Source organism: Micromesistius poutassou (genome assembly GCF_964030765.1).
Source record: "Micromesistius poutassou genome assembly, chromosome: 4".
Taxonomy (NCBI): domain Eukaryota; kingdom Metazoa; phylum Chordata; class Actinopteri; order Gadiformes; family Gadidae; genus Micromesistius; species Micromesistius poutassou.
In genome coordinates, this window is record NC_140274.1 from 1,207,682 (window position 1) to 1,234,518 (window position 26,837).

Genomic DNA, 26,837 nt, shown 5'->3' on the forward strand with positions numbered 1-26,837 from the left:
TCACTTTATTCCCTTCATCTCCTGACATTTCAGGTCTTTCACTTGATGCCATTCTCTTATTTCCCCTCTTCTCCCGACACACCGTCTGCCCGAAAAAGAGTGAAAAAAAGAAAAACAAATAAAAACCGAAAGCCCAACGCAACGTCAGATACGATCTCCCACAGCTGCCATCGGCTTCCGCACTCCAGCGTCCCGCCTGTCAGCCCCAGACGGTCGTCCACCATGTATTCTCGATGCAGCCCCTGAATTGGGACACGGCCTATCACTCTGCTCCTGAGCTGCTGCCGCCCACACACGCGAGATCACGCTAGTCTCGCGAGACTTCTCGCGGTCGCTCCTATAACTAATAGCCTGATAGCAGAGTCCTTCAAGGACTTCTCCTTCTGTGGTGTCTCTGCTGATAGTACTCAAGTCGACTGTACTTATATTTGGTTTTCTTTTGTTCTACAAAGTGTGTGCGCTCGTTAACATTCAGATAATGCTTTCTATTTTAGCGTGTGGGACGGTGTTCTTCCCAGGTCTGTTCTACGGCTTGAGGAAAGTGCTAAAGTCCACATTTACACACTGGAGTGATGCGGATGTAGTGGTTGTTAGCGAAAGGTAATGGTTAAAAAGTGATCGTCTAAAATGTTAAAATGGACAGTTTAAATGGAGGTAAGGTGAACCGTATGTTAACGTCCCACTCTGGCTCCAGGTTGGTCTCCTCCGTCCATGCGTCCTTGGCCACAGTGTGTGGAGTCATGGTGGTTAACACCTGCAGGGATGTGATGACTGACCGGTAGGAGTTCACACTGCACTAATGAAACTGCATAGCCTACAAACCAAAGCACAATGTGGATCCCCAATGCAATATAATATGTGTCGTGGCAATTTCTTTAAGAGATATTGCGTCTAGGACAGATGAGACTTCGAAAGAGCACACGATAGTTAAAAAAAGTATTTTAATGTTTGCATACACTAGATTCCTCTCTAGCAGAATGAGTCCAGAATACCTTTAGGCAGAGCTATTTAAACAGTTTCACATCCTCCCCACAATGCAGATGTATATAATCAAATCAGGTTATGTTTACCCAAGACACAGCCTGTGTTCTCATCAAGCAGAATAATGCATAAGGGGATGCTTCTCCCTTGTGACTGGTTTACCCCAGGCTTAAAGGTTCACATTTATACAACACTGAGAAAAGGTAGGGTGGCTAGACAAAACAAGGAATAGGAAACAAAACTTTAGATGATTGAAAGGAAACAACATATGGATTTTCCCATCACATTCGCCTGCCTACTCACACAAACTGGCTTTGTATCATTGTATGGTAGACACTGGCTGGTGAACAGCTTTGTGCTCTTTGGGGCGCCCTACATGGCCTACGACATCTACGCCATGTACCTGAGCCACTACCACCAGCAGAGACTGATGAGTACTGCTCACCACAACCACTCTCTGCACACTGTGAAGGCGTTCCTCTCCAAGCAGTGGCTGCTGGTCGTCCATCACATGGCCCTCCTTCTTGTTTTCATGCCCATTGTTCTGGTACGCAACACTTCATTGAATCCTGTCAATTATGAAACTCAAACTGTAAAATGCTTTATGTACTAGATGAACCGTGAATAGAGAGATGGATCAATATGTGGACTGGCTGTCTGTGTGTGCCCATCAGTTCTTCAGAAGAGGCCTTGGAGACTTCTTTATAGCTTGTTTTTGGATGACAGAGTTCAGCACTCCCTTTGTTTCATTGGGGAAAATTCTCATTCAGGTAAAGTGGTTGTGTCCATTTTTAACAAAACATACTGTTAACTTTTAGTGTCTTAACTCTTGGGTACTAACCAATTCCTAATCTCACTAATGGTTTACACTTGCTTATTTCTAGTTGGGCCTTGAGAACAGCAATCTCCACTGGATCAATGGGGTCATGGTTCTCTGCAGTTTCTTCACCTGCCGAATACTGCTCTTCCCTTACATGTACTGGATGTACGGTCACCAGTTCGACATCCCCTTACACAGGGTTCCCTTCCACCTGCCATTGCACTGTAACGTGGGCAACCTTTCCATCTTGGCCCCCCAGGTCTACTGGTTCATATTGCTGGTGAAGAAGGCACACAGACTCTACCTGAGGAAGGGTAAAGCCCAGAGGCCAAAACCAGAGTGAACCTTTGAATGGCACCTTTAAAAACTATTGAAAGGTAGTTGAATTAATTGATGGTTTGTCCCGAGGCACTAAACCCTTCGTGAAAGTGCCATACGGAACAATATGAATGTATAACTTCAAAATCTGACAGGATCTTGGCAAATTTCATCCTTATAGACTCAAGTTTGTTTTGTAATGCACGTGGCTTTATGGGGAATTTCAGTCTTTCTAATGAAATAAAGTATACCTCTATTCTGCTTGTCAACATGTTTGTAAAGGTCTTAAACAAAGTCAAAGGCTCAGAGATGAGATGTCCCTTTCCTTGTTCTAAATGGGCAATGCAGTCAAGTGGTAAGATAAAGTGAAGAGCCATATTACGGATAGATGGCAGTGATGCTTCAAAATATTAGCTCGATTTTACCCTGGTGGTAAAATCCTTAACACAATCCCAGTGTAGCACGAAACTATGACCAGTTACATTTTTATATAACCTTTTTATTTATATTTCAAAAAAATCTTGAGGGCGGCATTTGACCATTCGACACAAAGGGAGCAGAGAGCATGGCTTTTTTTTAAGCCATAGAAGACGAGAGCTTGGCTATTTTCTGCTGCAGCACCGCCTTCATCTCCAGACTCTCCAGGTTGTCTGTGATGGTGGTGAAGAAGTGGCGCGTGTTGGCGCTCTCTAGGGGAGAGCTGCTGTCAGGGTAGGCGGCCATGACGCTCTCATACAGGCTCAGGGTCTCTAGAGCGCACAGGAACAACGCCTCGCACTGTCCGCCCGGCATCATCACCTCATGAAGGGAAACAAAAGTATTACATTATCACAAACACCGTCATCTCGGCTGTACTGAACAATTATTTGCCGAAGGCGAAGTGAATAGAAGTGAATGAATACTATTCACGGTGAATAATTGTTTAAGTATATATTACACGTGAACACAAAAATAAACAAGATAACACTTTTTGCCGGGATTAGTTTGATTTTATTAGCGGTTTATTTGTTTTCATTAGCGTGACCAGACGACCGTCACGCGCGATGAAAACAAGTTTGAGATCTCAATCTCGGGATATCGCCCAATATCCAGAGATAGCGAACCAATCAAATTGAGCCATCTTAGGAGGTTCACGTGTAGCATATACTAAATCGGTATATTATATATGCAAGTTGCATTTTTCCCCAAGACAAGCCTAGGCTTATGGCCCTACAATTTTTACTAATTTGTGACGTTGTGAACACATTAAGGTGTCCTATAGTATTTCATACCTGGACATGTTGGACATGACAAAAGAGTTGGCCGAGTACAAAGAGAACCTCAGCACTCCGATCTCCCACTACTCCCTCTGCAGAGTGGACCACGGCAGGGGACTGGGGGGGCTTTGGATGGAGGCTGGAGGAGGACTTCTCAGGAGACGCCTCTCTCCATGGTTCAACCTCTCCAGACTGGGTCCTGTTCTTGTTCTTGGGAGGATTGGGTGAGCCGGAGGTCGGGTCAGCCGAGCTGACCGATGAGGACGAGAGAGCCAGCTTGGTCCTGAGCACCTCCAGTGTTTCCCTGATGGCGTAGGCGTACAGCCTGCCCACGTGCGCCCATCCCTGGGCCGGCAGCCAGCCGTCACAGCTGGAGCCACAGAGGAACTGCAAGGCACGCAGCAGCAGCACAGAGAGGCGCAGCTGGCTGGAGAAGCAGCGCAGGTCCAGCAGGGGCAGGTAGTCTACGTACTCCAGGGAGTACGGCGTGTGGAGGAGACCCGAGTCCAGCAGCTCCCCCAGGGCCCCCAGCAGCCGCCGCCACTCAGACAGCGAGCACCAGGGCAGCGTCTGGGCCAGGGCCACCAGCAGGCCCTTGCTGAACATGTTGACGTGGTCGGGCTGACGGCGGTCCACGCAGAGGTGGGAGAGCATTGTGGAGCGCAGGGAGTCGGACACACAGCAGCACTCCATCCAGGCCAAGAGGCCTGACCCCTGGCCGTACTGGGGCAGCTCCAGACCCGTCCACTCCTGGAGAGAATAACAGAGGTAACAATGAATGGAACTGCACACTGAGACTAACATGACACTTGAAGAAAAGACAACACCAAGATTAGGGATTGTGAATGTAGAAGTTTGAATGGGACATACCGTAGGGACAGTGCCAAACATTATGGTATAGTTTGTAAATGGCTGAAATTGTTGTCAGTTGGGACACAGAACAGTCGCAAAGCAACAGTCTGACCACTCAGTGCAGTTGTTACGTTGCTGTAGGGGCAAATGTGATATTTTGCGCAGCTGCGCTGCTCTGCATCTGTTTCCCTACAGGCTGGTTGTTCCCGCCGCGGCCGATTGGTCACGTGACGTCGGCTATAAAGACACGCCCAGCCCAGACCGCAGACGGATTGGATTTGATCCCGCACGCACGCACGCATACTGTTTTCCTCGTCGCTAGTCCCGCGCGGTGCCACGCGTGACTAAGTTTGTAATCGCAATTTGCTTTAAAGCACCTTTTTCCCATGTGGGAACATTATTGCTGTTATTTTACTTTTACACGTTGATGGTTGGTGATGGTTGTTTTCACGGTTTTAGATTAGGTTAGTGCAGAGTAGGTAGAGGTCCCGGCTGACTCACATCCCATTTTATTTCTGGTCGGGAGTAGGACAGTTTGGGTCCCCCAGAGTTAGGGTTAGTTAGGGTTAGTTAGGGTTAGTTAGGGTTTTCTTTCTGTTTTGTTATCTTTCCTTTCGTTGAATTAATAACCGTCCCGCCATATGTACTAAGCAGTGTCTGACAATAAAACGTCTGCTTTACAACGCAAGCCCTGATCTCCAGCCTGTGTGTTACTCGGTCCGGGGTGTGACCAAAGTCGTTTTCGTAACAGCAGTGTTTCAGAGATGGTGCTAACCAAGATCATTCACTCCTAAAAATAAAATAAACCGGTGTACCGTAAAACTTAAATTACAAGCAGTGTCCCAATTAAACGCCGAGTCCCCTTTACTGCCGGGTGTGGCTACATGACAAATAAACTCCGGTCTCAATTAGACGCCGGTTCTGTTTTTTCTAGAAGTTGGCGATAACGCACCAATAAGCTGGATGGCAACCGCCGTAAACCAAGAACAAGAAGAAGATTGAAGAGCAAGTGTTCTGCCCTCTACCCCCAGCGCCCTGCCAGGGCATGACAACCTCAGCAGATGTATTTCTGAGCATTACCAACTTTCGCCAGTAGATGGCATCAGTGGACCCAAAAAATCTAAAGGAATTAAAGGCCTGTTCGATATAGACGCCTGCCCCAAATATAAGCCGGTTGAGTTCAGTGATTGAAACAAATAAAAGCCTGGTCTAATAATTGTAGTTTTACGATACGTACATTCAGGTCAAATTATTACCTGCTCAGCAAGATCACAAACCGCCAGCAGAGACGAGGGAACTTCGTTTTTGAAGTGCTCTCCCCAGACGGGCTTGAGATGGAAGCGCACGGTCCAGTCCAGCTCCTCCGCCCGGCCGTAGAGCCAGGACAGGGCCCTGGACCAGGTGGACGGTTCAGACGCCACCACTCGGCCCACGGCCTGTCCCAGAGCGCCCAGAACCCACACCAGCAGCTCCTTGGTGTCTGATGACAAGGGCCGGGTGGCGCCCCCTGCTGGAGGCTCCCAGCATCTGGCAGAAAGATGACATTACATGGAGATGATGAGGTTAATGGAGGACAGAAGACAACCGCCAAGCAGGACACTCAGTGGGACTACCGTAGCTGAATCATGATTAATAAGTGAAAAGTCAAAAACTTTCCAAAAAGGAAAGAGGAAATCTGTAAAAAGAAAAGTCTTATTCAACTATTGTCTTTTAAACTTTAGATGGCTGCAAACTCAAAGCAAAAGTGTATTATTTAAAATAATAAGCAGTGTTGCTAGGTCCAGATAGTCACATTAGTCAGCAGCATGGTAACAGCAGACCTGGATGCTTGGTTGAGATGCTGTGCCAGAACGTAGAGCAGGGGGAACGGAGAACACAGCAGCACCCAGTGAGCACAGGGAGGGGGCTGCTGCTCCTCCACACACAGGGCGCCGTGGAGCACCTGCACAGCCAGCTCCACACCGACGGGCCCGCCTGGAGGAAGGAACATAGTAATTATTCATCCTTCAAATCCTCCCTTACTTGATTCACACAAGATGCTACGCTGTGAGTAATCAGCCTCAGTGTATCCTATGCAATCATTAACACACAGACAGCCTAATCACTGAGATTCAGATTTATCCATTTAATTGCCTCCAATTGGTGCAGGGTAAAGTAACAATGCACGTATGTATCAAGCACTCATTAAGTTTGGGTCTTTTTACGTTTGCTTTGTAAAACAATTTAAAGAAAGAGAAATGAGTGTATCGATAAAGCCATCCTACCGTCAAGAGAAGAGATGTGGGGCAGGACGAAGGTCTTGACAACATCTGCGGGGGAGAGAAAGCATCCCCCCCCGTGGCCTCCCTCCACCCCGCCGTCATCCTGGACCGGCTGCATCAGCAGCGCCACAAACCTCACAAACTGATGTTGCTCGTTTGCCAGCAACGCTTTGTTCCCAACGGCCTCCCGCAGGCAGCAGCAGAGTAGACTCCCCTCTGGGCCCCCCCCTCCCCTCAGACCGGGCAGCTGCAACAGGACCTTGGCCATGAGGGTGAACGCTCCCTTGTTGAAGATGGCTGCACTACAGCAGCTCCGCAGAGTTGCCTCTGGGTTCTGGAACGCCATGCGCGCCACCAGGGACGTGGCCGTGCTCAGGTTGTCAGGGGAGCCAGCTTTGGCGCCCGCCGAGTCCCCTCCCTGGATGATGCAGTTGAAGGCCATGTTGAGTTCCTGGTTGAAGCCCAGCACCAAGGCCGGGGGCGGCTGTCCCCCGAAGAGGCCCCTGCTGGACAGCCTCAGCATGCCGGCCAGCGCCTGGTTCTTCTCCCCCAGCGGGAGCTCCAAGAAAATATTGGCAATGATTTTGGACAGTTTTTTACAACGGCTTACGTCCGCAGTTTCCCTGCTGCATATGCTTACCAGCATGGTGGCAAGCACAAACACAGTGTCCTTATTCCGGAACACGGCCTGGTTCCTTTCCAGGCAGTCTGTCCACTCGCTGCCACTAGTAGCCCAACTGGTCTCCCTGGCAAATAGGGCAGCAAAGTCCAAGTGCTCCTCCAGGCGGTGGTCAATGATGGTCATGGTGAGTCTGGCGTACGCCTCGGGGCTGCAGTGAGCGGCAGGGGAGGTAGAGAACTCGTCCTGTACACCTCGGATTAAAGTGACCATGTCATTCAGCGTCTGTTGGTCTTCTGCTCCGCTCGTTGACTGGTACAGGGCGCTATTTTCCAGAGCCACAAGGCCTCTCTGGAGGCTCTGCTGTAGTCTGAAGGTGGAGTTAGTGGGGTTGGCGCTGTCAGACACCTTCAGAAGACCCTTCTGAAGCCAACACTGGGTCAGCTCGGTGGTGAGCCGAAGAGCACGGGGCAGTGTTGTGACGTCGGGTCGAAACTTGGACGGCTTGCTGCAAGCGCGAAGGTCGAGCTGGGCCTCTCTGAGAAGCGCCAGGCTCCCCGTGTTGTCTTCTTTCTCCTTCAGGCTGACCACCATCGTAAGGAAGTGCAACTTTTCTTCTGTGGTGAGAATGACCACTCGGTCCAGTAGAAACGAGGTGTAGATGGCATCAAGGGCGACTACAAGGGCTCGCTGACTGAGGTCGGCAGTGGCTATACAGTCTCTGACGTCCCAAAGCGTGTGAAGTAGCAGGTACAGGATGTCTAAAGTGGGGGGGGGGCGCAACGCCGGCAGTGAAGGTTCTAACAGGAAAGATGTGTCCAACTTGAACCTCTTGGCGGCCTGATGTGACGCGCCACCGTTCTCAGGGGACGGCTGGGAAGTGATACGTGCAAACTCATCGGCAAAGACGTCCTCCGGGACGCCCGTCCCCCCGGCCCCGCCCCCTCCCCTCCACAGCTCCCACCACACGTCCAGCAGCAGGCCCACGTCGGCCTCGGAGGTCGGGCTGCGCGCCACATGCTCCGCCATCAAGCTGAGCTCGGAGCAGATCTGAGGGTGGGGTAGACGGAGGAGCAGCTGGCCGTACGTAGCGGCGGCGCCCTCCTTCACCAGCTCCAGCAGCACCACGCGGTTGACCTCGGGGAGGCCGCTTTGTACAGCGAAGAAGGGGTTCTCCCTCCAGGCCGTGTCCACGTCTTCTCCCCTCTCACTGCACAGCAGTTTGCACCACAGAACGGTCACTATGTGGGCCTTGCAGAGGACGGCGCTCGAGGCCGGACCGACGTTGCCTTCGGCTCGTTCGCAGAGTTCACCGACAGCCTCTAGGATGGGCCGTCCCACGCGGCCCCAGTCTCCCTTCTGAACGGAGGAGAGCGACGAGGGATGGCACAGCTGATTGGCTGAGAGGAAGCCTCCTTGAAGAATCGCCGCCTCTGAAAGGTTGGGAGAAGTGGCTGTTAGATGTTGACGCTTCAAGGTCCCGGCAGAGGGGTTCACATCACGGCTTTGAATCATCCCCTCCACTTTATATTACAGCTGGCCCACGTCTGAAACAGACCAGTCGGTCGATATTAAAAAGCAGATTGCATTGGCTGCTTATTTGCCATGGCCATATCTGTTGCTTTTCAAAAAATGTCTCAGAAATTGAGTTTTACAAATAATAAGTAATGGCCAAAGGGAATAAGACGCATTGTGCAATCTGTTGCTCAAACGGTAATAAAAACCCTCTCTCCCGTCTCAGATAATATCTCTCACACACACACACACACACACACACACACACACACACACACACACACACACACACACACACACACACACACACACACACACACACACACACACACACACACACACACACACAAAAACCATTTAATTCATAACTATTTAACCTCACCTTTGTCCATATTTAATCTGATGGTCAGACGGATAGGATTAAGGATACATTAAATGTCCACAACGGTACTACCACGCTATTCTGGCCTTCGTTAGTCTAACGCATAGACTTGATTACACTCATATTGGCCGTGCGTGGCTCTGATGAACTCCTCCGTGGTGGCGTTTGGAAAGCACGCGCAACGTTTCATATATGTTAAGTACTTCCGGTTCTCGCAGCCAACGTGTGTTCGTCCCGAGACTGTCTGACGTACTCTCGCGATGTTACAGCGCCACCCAACGGGAGACACGTTCCGATTAAACGAAAGTGAAAACTCAGGAGTCAAGATCCCCTAACGCTTCAGCCAGCCTTAAACTTGAAAATCTGGAGGGTTTTACGACGCTTTGCCTTAATATAGGAGTATACCGTAGATGAACAAACATGGGTGTATTTCTAAAACTATTTATTTGCATTTATTTGTTCGGAGGTAAGCGTTTAATTCCGTTGTGTTTCTGTTTGTATTTGTTATACACTGTGCGTTTGGTCTTGACGTCGGTGTGTGTGTGTGTGTGTGTGTGTGTGTGTGTGTGTGTGTGTGTGTGTGTGTTCTGTGTGTGTTCTGTGTGTGTGTGTGTGTGTGTGTGTGTGTGTGTGTGTGTGTGTGTGTGTGTGTGTGTGTGTGTGTGTGTGTGTGTGTGTGTGCGTGTGCGTGTGTCCCAGTGCTCTGTTGTGAGGAGCAGGTCCCGTGGCTCGCTTGTACGTTCATCGATGAGCGCGTGTACCTGAACGCGGAGGGTCACCGCGAGACGGATCTCCACCCCAGAGAGGCGCTGCTGCAGTTCGGCCCAGCGGGCGCTCCAGCTGTCAACCCCCACACCATCACCTTCATGGTCACCGGTAGGGATCTCAAGCCGTAAACTTCATGGTTGCTGTTAGCAGAGATATTAACGGGAGGACGCAGTGGGGCAGCGCTGCTGTTTGGACTGGAATCAGGGACGGGGCTAAGGGGCGCTATAGCCCCGTCAAAAATCAGTGTAGCCCCAGTTAAGCCCCTGTGTATCATAGCTGCTTTTATTGAAAAAAAAACAGAACCTCTTTATAAAGTAACTGAAGTCGTGAAAATCAATTATTTTCTTAGCACCGCCACCTATCGGTCAAGCTCCCCACTAGCACCGGGAGAGAAGAGCTCCGTGCCTGACTGGAACTCAACTGCGGTCCAGCCAGCCGACACTGTCTGTACGTGTATATACTGCCATTACGGTAATAGCGACTCAGAACTGGGGCCTCTAAGAACAGTCAAATCTCCTGACCTGTATGTCTTCTTTCCTTGACCTTTGTGGAAAACGTCATCGGGTCAAGGAGAGATGAAAGGTGCTTCGAACTTAGGAAAAGACCGCAGTTTAAAATGAATTCGACTCCACTTTTCCTAACCGACGTCATTGAATTCATTCATTGCTGGTTAATAAGCACATAATATACACCATAAGAAAATAAAATGCAGACTTCACATTTAAGAAAGACTACTGGGGGCAGTTAATTTCAACATCAACATAAGTTTAGCCTCTTTTTTTTTCACATATGAATTGGGATTCAAGTAGCCTCAAATATTCCCGTTGGCCTAGTCCGACCTAAGTGATTCTCACTGTTGGCGATAACCTGATTAAATCAATACGACAAGAACGCATGGATCAAAGAGCGCTTGTTGTAGTCCCATCTTCGGAAAATTGTAGTTCCACACTAGAGCCGCTAGAGGTCAGCAATACCCGCCGTCGGTTATTAAAGTGGAGTCTAATTCATTTTAAACAGTGCGGTCTTTTCCTATGTTCGAAAGGAGGCACCTTTCCATCTCTCCTTGACCCGATGACGTTTTCCACAAGGGTTAAGGAAAGGAGGCATAAAGGTTAGGAGATTAGACTATTCTTAGAGGCCCCCGGTTTCAAAAAAAGCATTTGTCGGGTACTTACCAAAAGACAGCCAATAAAAGCAAATAGGCCTACTGTCAAAGGAAATGTACAGACTTTGTGATGTATACTTCCAAAATAAAACCCAACTAATTGACAAATATGAGACCTATTGCACATGATTTTGGATTCAATTTAAAAGGAAACACCCTGTTATCATAGACAGATAGATAAATAGATAATTAGATAGATAGATAATTCCACATCAGAGTTATTGTACACTTACTTGCTTTTCCTTTAAAATTTAATCCAAAATCATGTTTAATATGTCTCATATGTACATTTTTTGGTGGGCTTTTAATTTGAAATTACACATTAGAATGTCTTTTTACTTACTGGGTCACACTATGGGGTCTTGTACTATAAACCTGAAGTGGAATTAGTCTCTGATAACAGGGTGTTTCCTTTTAAATTGAATCAAAATCATGTTTAATATGTCTCATATGTACATTTTTTGGTGGGCTTTTAATTTGAAACTATACACCAGAATGACTTGAAACTTCGTGGGTGGCAATATGAGGCGGTGTACGTGTACTATTACCCTGAAGTGAGACTAGTGTCTGGAACAGGGCATTGTTCAAATTCCAATTAAAAAATGATTGGCTTAAGCCTACATTTATTGAATTTAAGCTTACTTTAATTTTGAAAGTACACATCACAAAGTCTGTACATTTCCTTTGACAGTATTTTATTTTATTGACTGTCTTTTGGTTTGTACCAGTCGAATGCTTTTATTTTGAAACCAGAAGTGGTTTCAAAAGACGCTATTACCGTAATGGCTGCAGTGTTTATCAACACATGCTCACTGGACCTCTCCTCTACGTCACATGTTCATTCAGGGACATCCCATTGGCTGCCGCTCTACACATAATACTTTTTGTGACAATGGAGGGCATATACTTATACTTATACATGTCAACAATGTTCCCTGTATTGAAACCTTTTATATTGTATGGCCTTGTTACCGTTTTACATTCTATTTTGTTCTATTTTCACCCACTGGGTGTTCAGAGCCAGCGTGTGTCTACTAGGGAGGGAAATGACTCATTATTTAGTGAGTCGACGTGTTGGAGTCATGAATCGCGGGCGGCACATTAGCTCAGGAGGTAGAGCGGTCGGCTGGTAACCGCAAGGTTACTGGTTGGATCCCCGGCTCCTCCTAGCTGAGCGTCGTGGTGTCCCTGAGCGAGACGCCTCACCCTAATGGCTCCTAACGAGCTGGCTGTCGCCCTGCGTGGTCGACTCCGCCGTCGGTGTGTGAATGTGTGCATGAATGGGTGAATGTCAGTCAACACTGTAAAGCACTTTGGATAAAAGCGCTATATAAATAAGGACCATTTACCATGAATCAACAAAATCGTTTTTTTTTTGTCTCCGTGGCTGCAGCAGTTGCGGAGCTCAAAGGATCTGCGCTGTCCTTTAAGACAGTGGCCCGCCCGTCATATTTCAACGGTTGCGCTCAGGAGCACACCAATAAGGAAGTTAATAGAAATGATGATGAACAAATATCACAGAGTGTAGAGCAGGGGTGTGAACGTTTACGTTTACTTTTAATTAGGATATTGATACTGCGCGCCTCCTCTCATGGTGCTGTCACTGATTGAGATTATATTCATAAATGCCACGTTAACGTTAACCACGTGTTCCGCAGTGTCCCTCTCTGGCATTGAGCGGGTCCACAGGATTGCACTCTGCACAACCAGTCAGTAAAGAAGTGAACGGTCACGTATGACTCCGTAGTCAACGCTGTCCAAGCATCGGTGGTGATGGCAACTTTCTCCGCTAAGGACAGGATCTCACGGAGCGAGGCTGCTGCTTCGCTCTACATTTTCTCCAGCCGTCACAGTTTGGCGACACAGATCGCGGAACCCCTTCCCCACGACTACGCTTATGGGAGCATATCTCCGGCTATCATTTTAGTTAGTTATTTTGAAAACTGAAATGGGTTACAACGTTTTGGACAGGACATTGAAGAAGTTTATGTATATACATTTTTTTATAATAATTTAAATATATATATATATGTTGTATATTGTTGACATCCCTAGTGTCTACTAATCCCTAATGTCTCTGTGATCTAAACCAGTTTTAAACGTCCTATCTTCATTATTATCTTCATTAGCCTCCAGAGTGGACCTGCGCTCCTACATGGAGGGGGCCAGCCCAGAACACCTGGAGTGTGAGATCCGCAGGTACAGCATGAAGGGGATCCAGTGGCTCTGGCCAAGCCCGGGGGCCATGCCTTACGACCTCTGGTTCACCTGCACCGTCAAACATCTAGAGGACGCCTTCACCTTCACCGGCTACCTCAGACACACGCCCAGCCAGCCCCCCTCGACCATGGAGGATTATGACAGCTTTCCTCCTGTTGGGGACAGAGAGATGATCACAGCCTCAGGTAGCCACCAGCCTCACCCATGTGGACCACCTTGGTACGGCAAATATCAGCACAAAAATACACAACCGCAAGTAAGGTCAGAACTCTGAGACCGTAAAAACATATTCGATATGAATGGGCTCATCTCTCAAGCACCGGCAAGGCGCCGGACTACAGACAGAAGGAGCTGAGTCGGAGCCGAGCTACCGGCCGCGGTGCGCGGCGGCCGCGGACCGTGGCGCCCCGAGGCGGCTTTCTGTATTCAATCGCCGCGCCCGCGGGACTGCACCGCCGGAGCCCGGGAGCTCGGCCGCTGCACGGCGACCCGGGCACGGCGACCCGGGCACGGCGACCCGGGCACGGCGACCCGGGCACGGCTGTCGTATTTCAAAAGGAACAAGTACTAAACGGTTTCTCAGGGAATGAGCCCTTTAAGCACGTGTTAGTTGTCATGAAAGTAATAGGGTTTATTTAAGCAATAGATCACGACAGGCTGTGGAATGTGCTCATTATACCACCGTTAAGGGGCGTTGCGACCCCCTTAACGGTGGTATAATGAGAACATTCCACTGACTGAAGTGATCTATTGCTTTTATAAAACGGTTATGTAAGTATGGCGAAATGAAAGTCATAGACACCCTTAATTTTGAAAAAACGAGAAAGTCGGAAAAGCATTTTTTTTAACAAATACAAAAAAGTAGTCCCTCCTGGCTGCCTGCAAAGTGTACGGCGGTTGCTATGCAACACACTGTAGCGTCCTTCAGAGAGAAGGCTAGAGACGGTAGCTCGGTTCGCCGGCAATTTAGCCTACTGTCGAGTTCACTCACCGTGTGCCTATTGCTTTACAACATTTCCACCCTCTCCATCAATCAACATGTTTTTAGGCTTCAGTGAACTATGCTATTGCTTTTATATATAAATAAACAACAGTTCAAGTTAGGCGCGGAGTGATACTGAACTCCGTAAGCTGAACGGGCGTCATAGCAGTTATGTATACGCTCATTATACAACAGTTAGGAACCAATCAGATCTCTTGATTTAATCCACCCGTTTTATAATGTTTATTAGTATGAAAGACAAATTCCTGCCCGATTTGATTCCATCTGGCTCGCTCTCTGTCCTCCTCTCTCACAACCTCTTCCCATACGTCCTGCAGGGCCCTGTTCTCAGTCTAACATAGGTCTCTAGGCCCGTCCTCGTCCCATCCTGTGTGTGTGTGTGTGTCCTCCCAGCCTCCATGGTGCTGCACGCGCGCTCCGTAGCGTTGAAGGTGGGGTTGCGGTCCCAGCAGAAGCTCCAGTGTCGCTTCGCCGTGGACCACAAGGGGCCCAAGTTCAAAGCGGGGTGGCGCGCGCAGATCAAAGGCGACTGGGTGCAGCTGTACAGCTACGACAGCCAGTCGGGGACGACCCGGGGGGCGGGGGTCAGTCAGAAGAGGCTGTTGGCTACAGGGGACGCCACCCTGTCCATCCCCTCCGTCAAGATCTCCAGCGAGGGGAAGTACATCTGCTCGGTGTCTGTAGGGCAGCTGGACGCCAGCCTGGACCTGCTGCTGCACGTCTACGGTGAGTGAAGCAGAGGGGTGTTGAATGATAAAACTGTTTAGGAATTGGATAAATGAGAAGATGGAATGACGGCCCAGAGTCAAATCAGTCTCAGGCCACCTTACATACTTGAACAATGCATTTAATACTGGTTAAAGCTATAATATTTCATTTCTAGGGGGCGCTCAATCATAACAATAACAAGAGGTAGTTTGATGACGTAGTGAAGGTGGGATTATGGGAGTTGTTTTCTTCCAGCATTGCCGGTGACAATCGGTCTGATTTGAGTTAGGCAGAAATCATGTTCGCGGACAAATTAATGAATTCAAGTTTTATCTGTGCTACGTTTAGTCACGTTATGTCATTTCTTTCTAATGAAAAATCTGCAAGTAACATAACGTTATCTTGCTTACTTTCCACTGGATGAGCTGACTGCTTTAGACAGCGCTGCTCTGTGGGGCAGACCAGCGCTGTTGTCTGCAGTCCAAATCTTTTTTTCCCATGTGTTATGGTGAAGTAGAGCCAGTGGACACAGAGTGAAACTAGAGGGTCTTTACTGAGGTCTTTACTTTACTACAAATAAGTAAAGGCTGGACTTGGGGCCTTGAAGACCGGCGGGTAGTCTGACAGGGGAGGGTCAGCTACAGGAGGGTAGTCTGACAGGTGGGGGTCAGCTACAGGAGGGTAGTCTGACAGGTGGGGGTCAGCTACAGGAGGGTAGTCTGACAGGGGAGGGTCAGCTACAGGAGGGTAGTCTGACAGGTGGGGGTCAGCTACAGGAGGGTAGTCTGACAGGGGAGGGTCAGCTACAGGAGGGTAGTCTGACAGGTGGGGGTCAGCTACAGGAGGGTAGTCTGACAGGTGGGGGTCAGCTACAGGAGGGTAGTCTGACAGGGGAGGGTCAGCTACAGGAGGGTAGTCTGACAGGTGGGGGTCAGCTACAGGAGGGTAGTCTGACAGGTGGGGGTCAGCTACAGGAGGTTAGTCTGACAGGTGGGGGTCAGCTACAGGAGGGTAGTCTGACAGGGGAGGGTCAGCTACAGGAGGGTAGTCTGACAGGGGAGGGTCAGCTACAGGAGGGTAGTCTGACAGGTGGGGGTCAGCTACAGGAGGGTAGTCTGACAGGGGAGGGTCAGCTACAGGAGGGTAGTCTGACAGGTGGGGGTCAGCTACAGGAGGGTAGTCTGACAGGGGAGGGTTGGCAACACTGTACACAGGGAGGAGATTGTTAGGCGTAACACAAGGAAGGAAGGCCGAGCTCCGTGAGCGACCAACGACGTGCGTCGCAACGTAGGTCTCATTGGTCGCTGTGTTGGTCTCATTGGTCGCTGTGTTGGTCTCATTGGTTGCTGTGTTGGTCTCATTGGTCGCTGTGTTGGTCTCATTGGTCGCTCGTCTGGCTGCTTGTGGTGGCTGTGGTCGCTGGCTGGCTTGGTCGCTCAAAATCTATGGTCAAAGTAGGCCTGGGCGATATGGCTGAAAGACATATCACGATATAACTTGATCATATTGAACGATATCGATAACTATTGATAATTGTAGTGACCTAAAAAGACTAGGAATTACCATGCTGGATTTAAACACTTCTGTTTAACTCTTAATATGACCTTCCACTGTTCTTCATTGATACTCCAATGTCAACACAACAATGAAAAACACTCAAATATTGTAAATAAGTATGGAACCGTGTTTGTGTAACAAACCCAGCTGCTAGATACGGTGGTCCAGTCTCTTATCGATATATATTGAACATGTTTTATATTGATATTGATCAAAAGTCTATCACAATATGATAATTTATTGTTTTATTGCCCAGGCCTAGGTCAAAGTCATTTTCTTCAGCACAAGAGGCGTGATCAACGGGCGGAGTTAAATTAACTCTGTACGCAATTGGCTGCTTGCCGTCACTTCCCTGTCGTCATTGTGTTAAACCAGCCAATAGAGCGCCAGGGGGAAAAGCCAGCTTGGTGATTGGCTCCCGCATAAACTTATTGAAACTAGAAAGAAATGAATTGCTCTTCTCCAGACCCTTCTGCAGGGCCAACTCAAATCGCCAGCAGAATGGGCGGGGCTACCCAGTCTAGGTATCATGCACAGAGACTGAATACAGGTTGAACCGACTCAAAATAGACATATTGTATATAATAAAGATTAAACTGACTTTCCGTATGTACATTGGTGGAAACTATCGTGGATTTTCTTCACACCCAAATAAGCGCAGACAAAACGAAAAATCTCTAACACTACAGTGTGTGGCTCATGTACATCACTCATTATAACACTCATAATCAACCTTACCTTGGGTCTTAATCATGGGGAAGCAAGCATGTGAATTAGTGTTTGAGCTGAAACAGGGGTTACACTTCCACTTTAAAGGACGTTTGAATAATCCCTCTCCTAGGTTGTTTTCCATGTTCATTTCTTTATTGCTTTCCCTCTATGCAAATCATTTTCCATGCTACTTTAACCAACACTGGCACCACCTGTGCCACTGCAGAAGTAGAAGGAGAGGATCAGCAGAGACAGATGTTATCTTGTGCATGGCCTGACGCATTCTGTACTATATACACATGATAAAAACACAATTATTAAAAGTTTAGGGAATGGTCAAATAAAGGAACTGCTATATATAAAATTAAAGAGGGCAAAATTATTTTTCAAAATTACAATCATATTCAATTGAAAATAACAATAAAAAATGTCATTAGATAATGGTTTATGAGTATGTATATATGTGTGTATATAAAGCAGGGTTGCCGCGGATCTTGAAAAGTATTAAAAGTCATTGAATTTAAGTTTCCATATTCAAGGCCTTAAATGTCTTAAAAAGTCTGGAATTATTGGGTGGGCGGCATTAAATTTAATCGGGGGGAGAATTAATGAGCGGGTGTATTTTGTTTCATTTCTATTTTTGTATCTTGTATATTTGTTCAGTTTTACGTTTCATTTTACAACCTACAATGTCCGGTTGGTCAAACCGATACGCTAGAACAGTGGTTCTCAAACGGTGGAGCGTTCTCTAGTGGTACGCGGAGTATGAACGTTTTTTTTTATATAAAGTTGAAGCAGAGCTGGGTTCACCGTAATCACGGGTTCACCGTGTGACACACGCTTTTGCCTGCTTACACACACGCCACACATCCAACAACAATAACAATCCTGATCACTCCCCCCCCCCCCCCACGTCAAAAATCCCGATCGCATTGTTAATTTATTACATAAATGAACTGGCTACAACAATGAAACAATAAATGATTTACAATGCTCCGAATGAGCACATGTGTGATGGCCGTGCAGTGTTTTCCACACATAGGCCAATGTGTGGCGCTGCGCCACAGATTGAACAACGAGCGCCACAAATTGATTACGTTTTTCTTATTTATTTTTACTTGAACGCGATTTTTAAATGTAACTCCGCCAGCCCGTAATCGCGCCCCCGTAATGCTGCCAGTCCGACGTGTTCCCATTCCGACAGTTCTGTGCGCGTATGCAAATTAGCCATGTGCGCCAAACAGAAGAAGGGCCCTATCTTGCGCCCGGCGCAATTGACTTTCTACACCGACGCATGTGTCGTTGCTAGTTTGCACCTGGCGCAAAGCTGATTTTCCTCCGCAGCAACCAGGCACCACTACACTTGCATGTTAAATATTATGATGTCAAAGATTATTCATACGTGTGACACTGCATAGAAATAGCGTGTGGATTGTGGAAACTTTTTTTTCCCTGCATGAATGAACATGAATGAAGTATAGTAGGCTATGCCATGCGGTTAAATAATAATAATAACAATAATACATTCGAGCAAAGTATATTCCAGGCTTCCAAAACAAAATCTAGTTTTAGGGTAAATGATTGGTTAAATGATTTGGGAAAGAACAGCTGATACAGCGGTAAGTTGTACTTTTAAATCAATGCATCTGCAAACACCGTACGGCAAACACATATGTTCTTGACCCAGACATCGTGTACAAGCCCATTACTTTTAGGATTGAAGAGTATTTGATCGTGTGAAAACAGTTTTACCGCGAGTGAGTATTTAATAGAATGAATGAATGCGGGTGATGCTTGGTGCGCGTGTGTGTGCGCGCCTATCTGTCTAAACACACGCAAATTAAACACGTAAGTGTGAGAAGGAAATCGAGTTAGTCGACCTGCGATAAGCAGCTGATTCTGAACGGACTCGTCTTCGAGATGGACGTGTTCTAATGCATTTTTAATCAATGAAATGTTAACACAACAGTATATATGACCATTTAATTTTCGAAATTGTAGGTGAAGCCGAGCTTTCCTTGCAGTCGAGAAGTCGCCACTACGAAAGAATGCAATGTATCCAACTAGCGGGATCTAAACAAACACTGCGGTCAAGCTAGCCGTCCCTCGTTTTCGCGTGGTCAAGCCAGCCGCTCCAAAATTTTCCAGTGCGCCCTTATTGCTGACTTTATGGCAAATACTTTGCAGCGCTAGTTTACTGCAGCGTGTGGAAACTTCCGGTTTTCAAAATAAAACGTGGGTATTAAATGTATTAAACGTTTATTTAAAAAATATGAAGTGTTAACATTTGATTTAAAAAAAATGAAGTAAGAGTTGTGTCTCATAAAACAAGTAGGGCCTATGATCCTGCACTAATTTTGAGCCAATAGGTCACATTACCTGGAAGGAATGCTCATATTTACATTATGAAATGTACTAATAATTCATCAAAAATATAAGGGGAAGTAAAATGCTATAAAAAGAGGTGTGTCTCATACAGCAGTGTAGATCTACTGTCCTACACTCATTTTGAGCCAATAGGTCACATGACCTGGAAGCTATTGAGCTTTAATGCTCATATTTACATTATGAAATGTATTAAAAATTCATATACCATGATGATATATAGGCTAGGTTTTTTATACAACAAAGTATGCTATTAGGCACAAATATTTGATATTTGTGACTTTGAATATTGCTAATGCCAGAGAATGTCTCATAAGGGTGCTAACATTCTTATCAGAAAAGCTGGCTGTGTTTGGCCATGGAAGAACGTAATTTAGCTGTTTGGCCATTCAATGGAAAACTTGGGCAACTCTGGCTTACTTTCCTCTTCCTCGAAAAAAAAGTCCTTATGTCCATCTCGTGTCGCTGTCGTTGATCCGACTCTCAACATAGGCTTGCTTCGGTCGGCTTCTGAGTGGATTTCTATTTATATGGGTATTCCCCCTACTGATAAAGTGGAACGGATTTGATTGTGAAGCGATGGAAAGAACGCTGGACTAGTAGACCAGTCATGCACTAGTATTTTTGATGGCAAATGTGGGGGGGTCGAAACAACTTTTTTTCAAGGGTGGGGGGGACGTGTCCCCCCCCCAATTATATTATGGTGACGCCCATGGTCGTTACTATTCGTTACTCAAACTGAATAAAACTCATAATGAACGGAGTATATAGTGTATAGTCTCGATTTTTTTGCAGCGGTATTGGTATTAAATTTTCCTTTTAGAGGTCTTGAAAAGGTCTTGAAAGTCATTAAATTTGTACTTTAAAAATGTGTAGATACCATGATATAAAGATGTACGGTGTGGTTTGTAGCCTCATATGGTTAAAGTGATGGTGTACTGATAGAGCAGGAGTGAGCGTGAGCAACAATAATGGTTGAGATAAGGTCCCTACTTTTTTGCCGTTGTGGCACTTACCCATCGCTATATGTTGGTCTCCAACATGAAATAAGCCTCTGTCTCCTCTGGAAGCATTAGTTCCCCTGTAATCATTATTTGATCTATTACATGAGTAACAAGTAATGGAATTCATTCATAAAAAGCCTCACTGTCATGTTTTATTCCGTTAAGCCCAGTTCAGACCAAAGATTTGCGACGCAACTGCTTGCAACTCGCAACTCCTTGTGACTCCTTGCGACGAGACGGGCTGAGACGTTCTAAAAACGGGGCAGTTCACACTGCTGCACCGGGCGGCGACGGCAGGTGGTTTATAGCAACTGTGAACGCTCTGGCACAGCTGAGAGCCGCATCAGCATCACTTCCATCCTGTAAATAGTAACCTAACTTTGGTTTGCGATTAGTTTTATTTTGGTTGAGAGTAGGCTAGAGTTGCTGTGTTTCGCCATTCTCCACTACGTCTGCATTGTAGTAATTCGCTGGAGCTTAGTTTGTTTAGATCCCGCTAGCTGGATACATTGCATTCTTTCGTAGTGGCGACTTCTCGACTGCAAGGGAAGCTCGGCTTCACCTAAAAATTCGAAAATTAAATGGTCAGATATATACTGTTGTGTTAACATTTCATTGATTAAAAATGCGTTAGAACACGTCCATCTCGAAGACGAGTTCGTTCAGAATCAGCTGCTTATCGCAGGTCGACTGACTCGATTTCCTTCTCATACACTTACGTGTTTAATTTGCGTGTGTTTAGACAGATGGGCGCGCACACCCACGCGCACCAAGCATCACGCGCATTCATTCATTCTTTTAAACACTCACTCTCGGTAAAACTATGTTTTCTCACGATCAAATACTCTTCAATCCTAAAAGTAATGGGCTTGTACACGATGTCTTTGTCAAGAACATATGTGTTTGCTGTACAGTGTTTGCAGATGCATTGATTTAAAAGTACAACTTACCGCTGTATCAGCTGTTCTTTCCCAAATCATTTAACCAATCATTTAGGCCTACCCTAAAACTAGATTTTGTTTTGGAAGCCTGGAATATACTTTGCTCGAATGTATTATTGTTATTATTATTTTAACGCATGGCATAGCCTACTATACTTCATTCATGTTCATTCATGCAGCCCTATGGAAAAAAAATGTTTCCACAATCCACACGCTATTTCTATGCAGTTTCACACGTATGAATAATCTTTGACATCATAATATTTAACATGTGTAGTGGTGCCTGGTTGCTGCGGGGGAAAATCAGCTTTGCGCCGGGTGCAAACTAGCAACGACACATGCGTCGGTGTAGAAAGTCAATTGTGCCGGGCGCAAGATAGGGCCCTTCTTCTGTTTGGCGCACATGGCTAATTTGCATACGTGCACAGGACTGTTGGAATGGGAACTGGCAGCATGTAACCATAACAACGGCTAACGTGTAACGGTAACAGTGGTCCCGTTAAAATAATGTCAATGAATCAGCTCAAGCCTAACATTATCTACAATCGTTGTTCTGGAACCAAAGATAATACCGTTAGCATCTCCAACTTATAGGCCTATTTAATAAGCCTAAATTGTTCTGTGCTGTGTCCTGATTGGCTGAACAGAAATAGCCACATCGTTGCGTTCTAAAACTGGACCTGGCGATTTGACATGTTCAGTCTTTGGCGACTCCTTGCGCCGCCTTGCGACGACCAGTTCACACTGCTGCAACTTTTCCCCTGCGACGTTCTAAAACCGTCTCGTTGCAAGTCGTTGCGTCGCGAATCTTTGGTCTGAACTGGGCTTCAGTATAATACACATAAAAAATGTAATTCTATCTTTGACGGTGGGAGAGCGTGAGTCCCCTGTGGTTCTCTGGAGGAGGATTCCCCCGGTGGTCTCAGGGCAGTGACCTCCCCCCTCCTCCCCCCTCCTCCCCAGAGCCCCCCAGAGTGTCTCTCAGCGTGGGGCCGGAGCTGGCCCTGGAGGGCGGCCTGGGCCCCGAGCTGGCCCTGGAGGCCGGGGCCGAGCACAAGGTGATGTGTAAGGCGGAGGGCTACTACCCTCTGGACGTGGAGATGGAGTGGTACCAGGAGCCCCCCGGGGAGCCGGCGGGCTACAGGGCCGGGGCCCCGCTGCCCACCAAGCTCACCAACGTCCTGCTCTCCAGCCACCGGCTCAACTCTGAGGGGACCTACACGCTCACCGCCTTCTTCTACCACCGGGCGGCGCTGCAGGACACGGGCCAGCGCTTCACCTGCAGGGTGATGCACCGCTCCCTCAGGACCCCCGTCCGCAAGAGCTTCACCCTGCTGGTCCACGGTGAGTGTGTTCGCTGGTCCACGGTGAGTGTGTTAGAGGCGCTGGTCCACGGTGAGTGTGTTCGCTGGTCCAGGTGAGTGTGTTAGAGGCGCTGGTCCACGGTGAGTGTTCACCCTGTGGTCCAGGTGAGTGTGTCAGGTTCACCCTGTGGTCCAGGTGAGTATAAATGAACATCCTTTTCACTCAGTCACTTTATTACGGTTTGCTACCACAGGGGCCATAGCAATATGTAACTTATGACAAACTGATGGAAATGATTATGACAACACTTTAGGATGAGGTTGAATGATGACAATATTGACAATATTCAATAATATGTTGCCAATATTCTCTTCCAGAGCCCACCAGTTTGATGATCTACCTGGCAGTTGGCACAATGGTGGTCATATTTCTGATCATCATATTCATAATGCTACGCTACTTGTACACAGGTCAGTCTCTGTAAACTCTGTACCAGTGACCAATGAATGTATTTTTGATCCTGGAGAGTAATCATCCTCATCTTCTTCTTCTTTTTCTACTCATCATCGTGTCGTAGCCCGTCAAGAGTCGAGGAAGGTAAGATTACGCAAAACATTTCAGGCTACAGGTTCCCAGATTGATCATAGATTAGAAACCATGTCTTCAATGTAACCACACTGATGGTGTGTGTGTGTGTGTGTGTGTGTGTGTGTGTGTGTGTGTGTGTGTGTGTGTGTGTGTGTGTGTGTGTGTGTGTGTGTGTGTGTGTGTGTGTGTGTGTGTGTGTGTGTGTGTGTTTTCTCTGCAGAGCAAACCCTATTAACTGTTTGAAAGCAACTTCCAGTGAATCCCTCTCTGTGTGCCTGGTCTACGTAGGGCCCCTGCGTGGGGGCCCCTGTACAGGCTGAGGGGTCCTCTGGGGCTGGGGGTTGTGATTGGGATGGGGTCAGGGGTGGTCGTAGGGCTGGGCGTTGTGATTGGGATGGGGTCAGGGGTGGTCGTAGGGCTGGGCGTTGTGATTGGGATGGGGTCAGGGGTGGTCGTAGGGCTGCTCGATTATGGAAAAAATCATAATCACGATTATTTTGGTCAATATTGAAATCTCGATTATTCAAACTATTATTTTTGAGTTTGAAAACATGATGCATGTATTCATAATTTCTCTCCAAAAAAAAAACACTTTGTAAATGAGAACTTCGAAATTTCCCCTTAAAAATATATACAAAATGGTCAAATAGAAAATAAAGTCCAGATATGAATCAAGCTGTTCTGCAATTTCTATAAAAAAAAAATTATTATAATAATTATTATTATTTTTTTTAATCGTTTCAACTCGATTATATTAGTTTGGTGATCGTTTCACTCTGAAATCAAAATCGTGATCAAAATTTGATTAATGGCCCAGCCCTAGGTGGTCGATGAGAGAACTCTCTCTCTCAGGTACATTCTACTTTATTTGGATCTACGAGGGGTTTGATGATTGCTGGTTCTCCACACATAAGCTTATTTTAGGGTTGGGGGTATATGATGTGCGGGGTTGATAGATGTGATGAGACAATTGTGTGACTGTAGGAACTTTTCTCAATAAAAAGTTGACAAAAAGGTGTATTTTACCTATATAAATATGTATGTTCATATGTATGTTCATTCTCAAAATTATATATGTATGTTCATTCTCAAAATTATAATTTGTTATATTTATTATTTTTGGATTGTTATTATGACTATCATTTATAATATTTTATTTGAAAATGTGTTTCAATCACATGCTTGGTAAACCAAGAACAATCGTCTTATAATGGATCTATTCTGCAAAAAATATCAAGTTTAACACTAAAAAGGAGGGTGGAACAAATGTATTATTTATGAATGTCGACAAGCACCCCCCTAATGGTGGACGATAGCTAAGACAATGACACATTTAAATAAACATTCATTAAAAAAATACAACACACATTTTTTACATTATCTTCTAATCTAATCTTCTACGTAAAAAAACAAACAAAAAAACGAAACAAAAAATAGTTCCAGTGATTAGGCCATCTGATAGAGATGGGAATTTTGGTTATTTTTAGTGAGCCGGATCATTTGGATCAGCTCACCAACAAGAGCTGGCTCTTTATATTACTACTTATACCTTTTATAATTCAGCCAAATGAAGCCCCTTTAGACTGATGATGTGTAGGCCTATATATCACTTAAATGACTACGTTCAGCACTACCTCTCTCTGCGAAAGTGGCTTCTCAACTTTGGTCCAGCTCGAGTCCAAGAAGAGGAGCAGGTTGGACTCTGAGCTTGATCTGAGAAGCTCTGTCGACCATCACCCCAGACTTTGAAACTCTTATCAGGAGAAAAGCACACCCCAACTATCTCATTAGCTTCCCCCGATGCTCGTTGAGTAAAAACTGTCTGTTTAGTAGGCCTGCTTGAAGAGATCATATCTGTGTGATCAGTTATGATGTTCATCGTTTTAATATTCACCAGAATCAGCAGCACGCAGTATGGATGGATCAGTTTGTTATTGCTAGAGTGCTCTGTATGCAGGGATGAAAATTTTGGTTATTTAAGTGAAAAAAACCACCATGATGACATTGTGTATGTGTGATTGTAACGGGTAATGAGCGAGAGGAGACCCAATGTTCGGGAGGAAGAAGTCTTTATTCGCCCCCAAGACGCTTAAATAACAACTGAAATAGCACGTTGCGGATTCTACTCCATCGGACCACATAAACTGAAATAAACTGATGCTCTGGGCAACTCGTCGTGTCCTCCCGTCCGCAACACCTTCCTTCTCTGGTTTTTCTCCCCTCACTGAAAAACAAAGCACACATAAATACAGCTCCTTGATTGGCCCTGATCGCAGGCACCTGTCCGCAATCAGGTCCAATCCCCCCCAGCCGATCCGGTGTGCTCCCAACCGTCCTCTACCTCCCCCCGCAGGCCAGACGTCGCACGTCCCCCTCCACAGTGATATTTTAGAGAAATAAATTTGCTTGGTTTGAATAAAAATGGGTCGCGACATAATGACCATGGAAAATGTGGGTCTGAAGACCAGACCAGTTGAGAACCACTAAATAGCCAACAGTCCTACACAACAGAGTTTCTTTAAAGGTCCAATATTATGCTTTTTTAGGGAAAGAGACGAAAGAGACGCAGAGACACAAGGGAGAGGGAGAACCCCAGAGACACCAGTGGGGTGTACTACGAACGCCCTGAACATACCCAGGCTTTCTTTTTCCTGGATCGACAAATAGAAAACTGGCAATTGGAGTTAAATAGTACCACAAAGCTCACCTACGAGTTTATCGCTTAATTTTACTCACCTTTACAAAAAGGATAGAGCAAGAGCGGTCTATTTCACTCAAGAGGAACAGATGTCAGATGTCACGTCATAATGAATGACGTGCCACCAGGTGAGGTGTGATTAGCCGTTACAAGCCGTTTTGGAAATCTGTCTTATGACATCACAGGTGGGCGTGTCCACCTAGCTGTGTGCTGGATAGATCAGTGTACCAGCCTTCCCAGTGGACCGTAGCAAACGTTGCTCATCTAGCCATCACACATCTAGGTGGACACGCCCACCTGTGATGTCATATGGGTCAGATTTCCAAAACGGCTTGTAACGGCTAATCACACCTCACCTGGTGGCACGTCATGGCACCTTTAGTCAAGAGATCTTTATTGTCCCCGGAGGGCAATTTGTAGTGCAGCCAGCAGCATAAGACAACAGTAAAAACCAAGTACAACAGTGACACAACATACGCTAATAATAGAAATAGCAATAAAGTACATACACAGGACAACAATTAACAATAGTTAATAAAATAGATAAAACAACCAATAAAGTGCAACCATGCCATCCTGGAAGAAACAGGATTTAAAGTGACCACAGTGCTGTCAATTGTTAAGAAGGCCAATGGCCACTGGAACCCAGGTATTTTTAAATCTGTTGGTCCTGCATCTTGGCACATGAAATCTGCGTCTGGATGGGAGCAGTTTAAATTCAGGTGCCAAGGGATGGCTAGGGTCGGTCAGGACGAGTCTGGCTTTATTCAGGGCCCTAGT

At 46.5% G+C, this 26,837-nt stretch overlaps 3 protein-coding genes across 4 annotated transcripts; 2 read left to right on the forward strand and 1 right to left on the reverse strand.

The window, feature by feature from the left end:
• The first annotated feature begins 335 nt into the window (after nt 1–335).
• On the forward strand, nt 336–2,370 carry LOC311341713 (TLC domain-containing protein 3A-like). The gene is made up of 5 exons (XM_084466516.1): nt 336–600; nt 695–778; nt 1,315–1,528; nt 1,656–1,751; nt 1,866–2,370. Exons 1-5 carry the CDS (start codon nt 479–481, stop codon nt 2,142–2,144), a joined length of 795 nt encoding a protein of 264 aa, XP_084322642.1. The 5' UTR covers nt 336–478; the 3' UTR covers nt 2,145–2,370.
• A 285-nt stretch (nt 2,371–2,655) lies between these two features.
• On the reverse strand, nt 2,656–9,156 carry gemin4 (gem (nuclear organelle) associated protein 4). Its single transcript, XM_084466664.1, has 6 exons — nt 9,005–9,156; nt 6,492–8,540; nt 6,048–6,201; nt 5,484–5,754; nt 3,391–4,125; nt 2,656–2,917 (listed from the first exon to the last, which is right to left on the reverse strand). The coding sequence occupies exons 1-6, from the start codon at nt 9,012–9,014 to the stop codon at nt 2,696–2,698; spliced, it is 3,441 nt and encodes a 1,146-aa protein (XP_084322790.1). The 5' UTR covers nt 9,015–9,156; the 3' UTR covers nt 2,656–2,695.
• A 161-nt stretch (nt 9,157–9,317) lies between these two features.
• Nucleotides 9,318–25,372, forward strand: LOC311341685 (tapasin-related protein-like). Of its 2 annotated transcripts, XM_084466485.1 has the most exons (8): nt 9,318–9,470; nt 9,704–9,880; nt 13,067–13,342; nt 14,554–14,886; nt 22,430–22,810; nt 23,149–23,241; nt 23,349–23,368; nt 23,580–25,372. In XM_084466485.1, exons 1-8 carry the CDS (start codon nt 9,425–9,427, stop codon nt 23,592–23,594), a joined length of 1,341 nt encoding a protein of 446 aa, XP_084322611.1. In that variant the 5' UTR covers nt 9,318–9,424; the 3' UTR covers nt 23,595–25,372. The 2 variants fall into 2 exon arrangements, with proteins under 2 accessions (XP_084322611.1, XP_084322612.1); XM_084466486.1 differs by lacking the exons at nt 23,149–23,241; nt 23,349–23,368; nt 23,580–25,372 and adding an exon at nt 22,884–23,075 and having other exon boundaries at nt 22,430–22,833.
• Nucleotides 25,373–26,837: the final 1,465 nt, after the last annotated feature.